The 9,819-nt window shown below is 56.0% G+C and overlaps 1 protein-coding gene across 11 annotated transcripts in view; it reads left to right on the forward strand.

The window, feature by feature from the left end:
- Positions 1 to 8,444, forward strand: part of MYOCD (myocardin) — a 262,701-nt gene extending 254,257 nt beyond the window's left edge. For 8 of the 11 annotated variants that reach the window (XM_075770418.1, XM_075770423.1, XM_075770420.1 and 5 more), the window contains 4 exons: positions 126 to 1,079; positions 4,026 to 4,139; positions 5,113 to 5,170; positions 5,844 to 7,993. In XM_075770418.1, the coding sequence (XP_075626533.1) occupies positions 126 to 1,079; positions 4,026 to 4,139; positions 5,113 to 5,170; positions 5,844 to 6,412 (1,695 nt within the window). In that variant the 3' untranslated portion in view covers positions 6,413 to 7,993. Of the gene's footprint in view, positions 1 to 125; positions 1,080 to 4,025; positions 4,140 to 5,112; positions 5,171 to 5,843 lie in introns of all 11 variants that reach the window. The other 3 variants (XM_075770421.1, XM_075770424.1, XM_075770422.1) reach the window with 2 other exon arrangements.
- Positions 8,445 to 9,819: the final 1,375 nt, after the last annotated feature.

Raw genomic sequence — 9,819 nt, forward strand, 5'->3', positions numbered from 1 at the left:
CCTGGGGGGTCACAGCTTTAAAGCAGGGAGCTTGGAGCCTGTGATCTGAGACTCCCTGTTAGACATGTTGGGTTTCGAATGGCTCATCTGCCATTGGGACTGATCATCCATGACTTTTCTTCCAGGTGTCAGAACTGAGGCAGCAGCTCCGAATACGAGGCCTGCCTGTGTCGGGTACCAAAACAGCACTGATGGAACGGCTGCGGCCCTTCCAGGAGTGCAGCAGCAACACGGTGCCAAACTTCAGTGAGATCACCACCGTCACCTTCCCAGTCACCCCGACAAGCACCCTGTCAAGTTACCAGTCACAATCCTCCACCAGCATGTTATCAAATGGCTTCTACCACTTTGGCAGCACCAGCTCCACCCCACCCATCTCTCCAGCCTCCTCCGACCTCTCTGTGAGCGGCTCTTTGCCAGACACATTCAATGATGGGCCCATGTCTTCTCCACAGTTCGGTCTCCAGCCATCTCCGGTTCATGGCAGTGCTGAAGAAAGCCTCATGAGCAGCATGAATGGAGGGAGCATCCAGCTGGAGCTGGAAGGGATCGACACAGAGAAAGACAAGATGCTGGTGGAGAAGCAGAAGGTCATCAATGAACTGACGTGGAAGCTGCAGCAAGAGCAGAGACAGGTAGAAGAGCTACGGATGCAGCTCCAGAAGCGAAAGAGAAGCAATGGCCTTGAGGAGAAGCAGCAGCCCTCTCAGCATTTCTTTGGTGTCCCCATCAAGCAAGAAAATGCAGTGTCCAGCTGTCCATTTGCATCCAAACAAACTGCCTTGAAAGGCCAAGCCAGCAGCTCAGATAAGTTAAGTAACTGTGGGGTGCCGCAGCTGCCTCACATTGTAAATAGCCACTGCTTGGAGCCTGTGGGGCAAAGCACCATCACCTCCTCGACATTCCTGAGCCCGCAGTGCTCCCCCCAGCACTCTCCACTCGGGGCTGCAAAAAGCCCCCAGCACATCAGCCTGCCGCCGTCCCCCAACAGCCACTATCTCCTCTCGGTGTCCCCTGGCTCACAGGCAGAAGGGCGCAGTGGGTCCCCGCAGACCAACAGTTGCCTTCGCACAGCGTCGGTAAGTGGATAGCACCCCAGATGGCATTGCTAGCGGTGAACACGCTGATGTCTGTGGGCAGTCACTTGGACATCTCAGTCAGTCCTTTCCTATCAGACCGGGACTGAGGGTACCCAGGGTGGGTACCCCGGGGGCAGTAGCAGCATGTGGGGCTGCCTGGAAAGGCAGAGAGTGCCCAGATGGACAATGGGTTGGAAGCTGATGGCACCGCAGGGTCCTTTGCAGGGCATATCATGGTGAGCCCTGCTGCCACCACACCCAATTGCCCTGGGGGGTCACAGCACAGCTCCCATGCCCCATGGAGCCCTAGCACAGGTCCTTCTGCTCTGGGGGACCCTGGCATAGCTCCCCTCTTCCCCAGGGGACCCCAGAATAACTCTCTCTGCCTCTGGGTGAGCACTGGCAAAGTTCCCTGTGTCCTGGGAGAGTCCTGGCACAGCATCCTCTTTCCCGTGGAGCCCTGGCACAGCTCCCTCTGCCCTGGGGAGACCTGGCACAGCTTCCTCTGCCCCTGGTTAAGCACTGGCACAGCTCCCTCTGCCCCTGGAGGAGTCCTGGCACAGCTCCCTCTGCCCTGGGGGAGCATTGGCACAGCTGCTTCTACCCTAAAAGAGCCCTAACTCAGCTGCTTCTCCCCTCAGGGGGAGGCCCTGGCACAGCTTGCTGTGCCCCTGGGGGAGTCCTGGAACAGCTCCCCCTGCCCCATGGAGCCCTGGCATGGCTCCCTCCACCTTTAGGAAGCCCTGGCACAGCTCCCTCTGCCCCATGGAGCCCTGGCAAAGCTCTGTCTACAGTGGGGAAGCACCGGCATGGATCCCTCAGCCCCTGGGAGGACCCCACTGCAGTGTTGCAGGGACTTTTAGCATCTTGCCAAGCCATTGCAGCTCCTAGCACTGTGTGAGGGATTTTGACCACTGGGTTGAAGGCAGGCAGTTACCCCAGTCATATGGGAAGCCTTTTCTTGGGAAGATAGAGCAGGGCTTGCAATTGGGGTCTGCAGTCAAACAGAGCTTGTGCCTCACCACTAGGCCACCAGCAGTGTAGAGCTGTCCCTTCAGTATCCACCGCTCTTCACTCAGGACATGTACAAAAGCTTGTACATGCTGCCAACAACACAAAACCAGCACAAGGTGTTGTTGATCGCAGCCCCAGTTCATCCCAACACCCCACCAGGGTTTCCCAGTCAGCAGCACCACCTATCATACAGTCTGTAAAACACACATAGTGGTGCAAGGCATGCACACTGCATTCAGGGAGGATGTACAGCAAGTGCACACTGCGTGCACAACAGTCACAGAGCAGGGTGACAGCCGCTGCAAAACACCCAGTGCTCAAGCAGGGCAGCTCACGAATGGCATTCCCGCGGTTAGCACACTGAGCAGCATGCAGCAGGAGCTGGGCAGGGAATGCAGTGCTGCGAGGTGGCAGAAAGTGAGGTGCAGCGTTGTCTCTAAGCCATTCAGAGGACAGTGAGGTAGGTGGCATGGGCAGTTGGCACACAGCACTGCCAGTGAGGTGGGCACTGGGGAGCAATTTAGGGTGAGAGGGGCAGAGAGACAGGGCTGCCAGTGGGACGGGCAGTGGGTGCAGTGCTGTCGGGGTGAGGCAGGCAGTGGGGCTTGCTGCTGGGGTGAAATGGGCAATGGGGAGCACTGCTTTGGGTGAACTGGGAAATGGGGAGCAGTGCTGGGGATAAGCTGGGCAGTGGGGCAGAGAGCCGGGTATACAGTGGGCAGTGGGATGCAGTGGGTGACCTCAGCGGTGGGGCACGGAGCTATAGAGCTATAGCACGGAGCTATATCGCCCAGAGGTCTTCTGGGCAACGGGGCAGAGCTGTGGGTACAGCAGGCAGTGGGACACAGTGCTGTGTGGCAGTACTCCAAGAGAGGCAACGGGGCTGCTCTGGATGACCAGGCAGAGGTCAGCGAGCATCAGCAGGGAGCAGCAACACCTCGGGGGCATCTGCAGCTCCTTCCTCACTGCCCGAGTGCAAGGGGTATACGGAGGGGATGGCCCCAGGGTGTCCTGCAGCTCATCCTGGCTGCAACACCACCCATTCTGGGAATTCCTCTGCTGCCTGCAAGGGGCTCCCAGGGATGAGGGTCCCTCTTCAGCAACAGCTCCCTCTCTGTGCCCAGCATTGGAGGGATGCCCACCAAGCCAGGGATACGGTTTCTGCCAGCCACCCTCCACAGAAAGTTGGCCAGGATGTGCACAGCCAGGGTGAGTGGCCTCACCGCTGCCCCAGATCCACTTCTGGATCCAACCCACCTGCTGGGGCCATGCTGCATCCCCCGGTGCTGGCTTTCATGGGACAAGGCAGTCGCGGCCAGGTGGTGGGGAAGGGCACACATGGGCCTAGAGGCAATGGGAACAGCACTGAACCTTCAGATGAGGTATCTCCTTGAAGTGGGGACTGGCAAAAAGCTGGTACTGATACGCAGGTGTTTGACATAGGCACAGGGAAAGTCTGGGTGCTGATCTGGTAGTAATTCTTTTGAGCGGTCTTCCTGGCCTGGGCTCTGTGAGATGCCCCCAGACAGGCAGTGATGAAGAGTGTCCCAGCAGAGGGGCTGGGAGGCAGCTGGCAGCCGGGGAAGCACTGCATCACTGGCTGGCTGCAGTCAACCACCAGCAGCCCATTTCTCTCTCCTTGCTCTGCACATTCACGGCCAGACCGAGCACCAGGATGCTCTGCGGCATCACACCTGTGCTCTGGTAGCAACCAGAGGTCAGCCTGGCTCTGGATCTCAGAGCTAGGCTGATGGAGCTACTTTACCTCCCTCTCTCCTGCCCAGAGGCCAGGCACCTTGTTTGAGCTGATCTGACCCACAAAATCATTAGTTTCCCTGGCACCACTCTGGTTTCAACAGGAGAAAGACAGCTGGGCCTCCCGCCGTGCCTGCCCATGCATTGACTCCGTTTCCCTGTATTTCCCCCACGCAGATGGCTACGCAGGCAGGTCAAAAGTTTTCTATTCCATCCCCAAGTTTTTCTAAGTCAAGCCCAATCCTCTCAGAGGTAAAGCAGCCTCCACCCTATGAGGATGCAGTAAAGCAGGTAACTGCATGATTTTTATTTTCTACAGGGCTAGGGCTGCACAGGGTGTTCTTTTGAGGTTAATGTAACTCATCTGCAGGAGTTACAACCTGTTAAGGGGTCTTTGGGTAGAACAGGCCTATTTCCACAAGGAATGGGCTTTTCTTGAAGAGTTAGTCACTGAATGTCTGCCACAAGCAGTCAGACACCATGGGGATGGGATAGCGTCTTCTGTGCTGATGCAAGGTGCCAGTCCACCCTGGGGTCCTGACACCCCACACAAATACCCCAGGACTCTGGTGTGCTCTTCTTTGGGGTGCTCAGTGCTATGTGAGAAACAGACACTTGAGCATTCCCAAGTCACCTTCCCTCTTTAGCCCATGAGCAAAGTGCCCTGCTCCATGCCATCTGCCTCCCTCGGCCTTACCCTGGAGCGCTGTTCCCACGAGGAGGACTGTCTCCATCACCGGTGAACCCCTTCTTGAGAGAGTCTGTCAGCAGCCTCAGTGCCGGTCATGATGGTGCCTTTAGGAAAATGGAGTGATGCCGTTGGCAGTGATAAAAATGGGCTTATGCTGGCTGGCAGAGAGGCATGCAGAAAGACCTTCCAGTCTCCAGTCAGGGAGAGGAGGATGATGATGCATTTCCCCCAGGGAGCTGCAGGGAGTGCAAGGAGGGACATGCCAGTGCAAGGTGCTGGGTCTGAAAAGTCAGTGTGTCCTGATGGCTCTGGGAAGAGGCAGTCTGTGGTGGCCACTGAACAGAGGGTTGGCAGCAGGGTGGGGGGAACCTGGCACCGTGCTCCCTGGATCCGCCATGCTTGTCCCAGGGCCCTGCAGTGCTCACCTGAAAGCCATGCCAGTCCCGTGTTGGCGTGGCATCTCTCCTGTATGGGAGAAACCTGGTTGTGGGGTCTAGAGCCACCTACCTGGCTTGTGGCCGGAGGAACTCACCTCCTAACGCCCTCTACTCTCCTCTTTGTCGTTTGCTGCAGCAGATGACACGAAGTCAGCAGATGGATGAGCTCCTGGACGTACTGATTGAGAGCGGAGGTATGCACTGCTTCCCTGTTCCCCTCCAGGGCTTCCCCTCCAAGCCAGCGTCAGTCCGTGGGGCTCAGTGCACTCTGTGCACCCCAGCAGAGCTGCCTGAATTGAGTACAGCTTTCATTTGGCTTCCCTGTGCCAGCAGCCACTGAGATTGAATCTGAAAGTGTATTGGCCCTCCCAAAGCCTGCTCCTGCATGTGCAGACCTGGTGGGGTGGTCTGGGCTTGGTTATCGCCTATGCAGATTGCACAGAGAGAAGGAATGGCAGGGTGGCAGCCCTGTGCACAGCACTGCCAGCACCCTCCCTGTGCAGAGCCCCCAGTGTCCCCCACCCTTACCAGTGCTGCCAGTGCCATCTCCCGCGTAGTGTCCTCCCCTGTGCAAAGTGCTGCCTGTGCCCTTTCCCATGGCCAGGCCTGTGCCCAGCCCTGTGGGGACAGCTGCCAGTGCTCATGTCCTGGGAACTGTGTCCGAGACCAGGGGAGTTGAGGTCAGAAAGCAGGAACACGCAAGGCTTCCCACAGGGAAGGTGGGTGAGCAATGCCAAGGGGATTGAGTGGGGAGCAGGTCTCTGTAGGCACGCCCAAGAGCCCAGCTGGGGGGCTGTGGTGGTGCCCCTGTGCCCAGCAGTGGTGGGCACTGCCAGAGCACCTCAAACCCCTCTCATTTGTTGACAGAAATGCCAGCCAATGCCAAGGAAGATCGGTCCTGCCTCCAGAAAGTACCTCAGATAACGGTGTCTACAGGGAACTCCAGCGCTTCTCTCCCAAAGTCGTCTGCCCCATTTGAGCAGGTCTCCTCAGCCCAGCTGTCCTTTGAGCACTGTCCAGGCAGCAGTGATGCTCACCTCGAGGTCCTGCTGAATGCCCACAGCCCCCTGGGGAGGGTCAGTGAAATCGCCTTGCTGAAGATGGGGGGAGAAGAGTCCCACTTCGAAGGGATGATGGAGGGGTTCTCCGGCAAAGCCGCAGATGAACTGCTCACCTCCCAGGAGATTTTACAGACTCCCCTCTCACCCATGGAAACCCAGCTCTCCCCTTCCCCTGCTGATGGCTCCGGTTTACAAATGAGTTTCACTGAGTCTCCGTGGGAAACGATGGAGTGGCTGGACCTCACCCCCCCCAGCTCCGCCACTGGGTTTGGTTCTCTCGCCCCTGCAGGTCCCAGCATCTTCAACATTGATTTCCTAGATGTTACCGATCTCAATCTAAACACCAGCATGGACCTGCACCTGCAGCAGTGGTGAGAGGGAGGGTGGTGGAGGCAGGATACTGTAAGCCCGCAGCAGCCAGCACAGTGTTTCTGTCATGCCGGAGAACACGCAGGGCTAATGTGCCTCATCTAAGGGAAACCAGAGTCATTTCCCCAGCATATAAACTTGTTTGAATTTCCAGTTACTGCAAATTGGCAGCACAACAGCTCTGGTACTTTGGTTTTCCTCCATCAACATGTCCCCACAGAGGACACCAGTGCCTTTCACAACACTTGTTTAGATTGACAAGAACTTCAGTTTTGTTTCTTTTATCTCCTCCCCTCCCCCAGTTTTAACAGCCACTCTCGTGAGAACTGGAGCAGCTTATGACAAAACTGTGTAGTGAGGAGACCTCACCTGGGTGGCAATGGGAAATCATGGAGAGAGGAGCCCATTGTTGCCCCCTCCTCCACTCCCTTCCTGCCCATCCAGCCCTGCAGACAGTCCTGCCTGGCTCACCTTGGCCGTGCCCAGCCCAGGGGCTGAGGGAGCAGGGAGGCTCTGCCCAGCCAGGGCGACAAGCACACTTCGTACAGCCAGGCTTGCCTGGTCCCTTCCTCCTGCCCCAAAGCTGCATTGCCCAGTCCCTGCACAGCTCTGCTCCAGGTGAGAGATGGAGACCACCATGATTGTGGTGGCAACTTGTCATGACCTCACGGTGCCTGGGGGCTGAAAGCCCAGGACCTGTCCCAACTGCAGTCTGAACTGAATCAAGCTGAAGCCTGTGACCTTGGAGCAGAGAGCTCTGGACGTTGGAGGCAGCCACTCAGGCTGTAGGTTCAGGTATGGAAGGGATGTGGCACCCCGGTGGAGCTGCCATGTCCCAGCTAGTGTGGCACAGACGAAGAGATGTGTAATGTGTTTTGTTCCAAAGTAGAGGCAAGTCACATAGAAAATACAGCCAGACTTTGGAAGGGGCTGTCCTTTGCACAGCCAGAAGTCACCACCTTGCATGACCTGGGAGCAGGGGGGGCCAGAAACAGGCACTCAGTGACCTGCACATGGGGCAGGGCTGAGCAGGCTCTTGCATGGCTGCAGTTTTGTGTGAGCGTCTGCTTTTGTTGCCTCCGCTCCTCTGCCATCCATCCCTCCGTCCTTCTTCCCATTCCTCCTTGATGCTCGGCAGTCATCCCCTTCTTCCCAAGTTTACTCCAGTGTCACTGTTCACTCAGCCCAGAGCAAGGCCATCTGGAGAACAGCTGTGAATCACTGAGCCTGGAGGAGCTAGTTCTCCTGAAGCTGGCAGAGATGGATGCTCTCCTGCAGTGATGCCTCCCGTTTGAAGTCACCAGCATTTCTCCTGTGAGTCTTTGTGCAATATACTTCCTCAGGCTCTGGCGAGAAGGTGCCTTTGCTTCACTTCTTGGCTTCCACCAAAGAACTTGCTGCAGACTCTTTGACAGAGACGTCTACTTCTTTGCAATTCTGGTTTTGCCAAAGTAAATATTGTTGCTGACAAAGATTGTTAAACTATTTACAGACTGAGCGTATTTAATATTTGTGTTACTGGAAGGACAGCACATCGGAGATGCAGCAGCTGGGGAGGAGGTCTGGCGTGAGGGGCCTGTGGGTAGCCCCCCCCCAGGGATGCGGGAGCTGTCGGAGGAGGCTCTGCAGCCCCTGCTTCGTCTCCAGTTCGTGGCGTTGTTGCATGCTGTATAAAGCACATGGCAATAGCTTTCAACTCACTATTTAAAGCACCACTTTTCTATTGTACAAATGGTCACAGTGCACTGCTAGGATAGACGATCACAGGTTGCATTTTTTTAAAAATAATTTCTTTTTCTAAAAGTGAGAGATATTTTGAAACTGGTCCATGGAGAATATTAATAGCACTTGAAAGAGTAGTGTTAGCTGCTATACTGCGTCATTGTACAGGGCTTTCCAGATAACTTTCTCCTCTCAGCAAATGTATTTCCTTATTTAAAGGGATACTGTCAGCTTCAGACTTGTAAGCAAGCACATTTCTTTACCTATGTTACCAGCAACACCTTCATTATTAAAAACCCCTTTGTCTTGCCACTCATCTGCTGGCAGTTTGCTGTTTGATTTTGCCGGCTGGGGCAGCCACAGCCCTCCCAGCTGCGACCATGCAGTATCAGCTCCATGTCCTGGGGCAGCTACAGTCCTTGCAAGAGCAGAAGTGTTTCTTTCACAGCAACAGTTTCTCCTGGAAGATTTCTAAACAAGCTAGCTGGAGTCTCCTGTTTCTGAAGAAGTTTTCTTCTATTGGCTTTGGTTTTACTTGTTCCCCTGCAAACCCTGCTCCTCGGGTCAGTGTCCCTGCCCAACCCCTTTCCGTTTTCCAGCAGCCGGGCTCTGGTGGTGGTGGGCTGGTGAACGCAGGGCACATGGTGGGCATGGGCAGAGCTCCCCCCACAGCTGAACCTCCTGCTGCCCACAGATGAGCAGCAGGGGCAGGAGGGAGAGCTCTCCGAGGGGCCCTGACTCCTTCTCCCCGGTACCCATCAGTGTCGGTTTCCAGATTCATTACGTCTTTCCTTTGACAAATGGTTCCCAGGACATTCACCCACCTATTTGCAGGGAGGGACTGCCTGTGTGTCCACAGCTGGGCTTCAAAGGTGAAACAATCCTGAGACATTGCAGAAGTGAAAAGATGTAGATGAAAAAACCAACTAGTTCCTACGATCATCTTTTAATCGCTAAACTACACTCTGCAACCAAACGTGTTGTAATAAACTGCCTGGACTGAGCCAAGTTATGGTTACTCAGAGAATGAGAAGATGAGCCTCAGTCCAGGGTTGTTTCGGGAATACTGGTAGACAGGAGCACTCACCCGTCCCATCTGCCTGTTGAGGAAAGCCTGCCTGTGGTGGTCAGCCTGCAGAAGAGGAGCTGGGAGGACATGTGCTGGCAAAGAGCAGAGCAAGCGGTAGAGGGAGTCACAGCTTCAAAGTGCAGGAAAGATGCTTGTCAGGTGCCAAGGTTTGGACCAGAGCATGTGGGGAGGTTGAGTCCAGACCAAGGCCCTGCTGTGGTGCAGAGGGAGGGTTGGACGGTCTCCTGGGGTCTCCTTCCAGGCCCCAAATGATGCCTGCAGCAGAGCTCCTCTGCTGCCTGGAGAAGAACTGGGCTCACCTCTGCCCTGGCCATCGGTTTTCCAGCCCCACCGGAGGTGCCACTGGGAGAGCATGGGCTGTGCTGGCAGGACAGGACCTGCTCTCACCTCCCATTGCCTTGGCCAGAGAAGCACCTGCAAAGCCCCATCCACAGTCAGCCACCACCACAAAGCTCCCCAGAGGCTTGCTGGCTGAGCATGATCCTTGGGTCCCGTTTGGGAAGTGTTTTGGTTTCCTGCCCTCCCAGACAAGGATGCCAGAGCCTGACCCCACCGGTCACTGCAAAGCTTCAAGGATGTTCCCAACTGCTTTGTAACCCTG

The sequence above is a fragment of the Balearica regulorum genome, chromosome 18 (assembly GCF_011004875.1).
Source record: "Balearica regulorum gibbericeps isolate bBalReg1 chromosome 18, bBalReg1.pri, whole genome shotgun sequence".
Lineage (NCBI taxonomy): Eukaryota > Metazoa > Chordata > Aves > Gruiformes > Gruidae > Balearica > Balearica regulorum.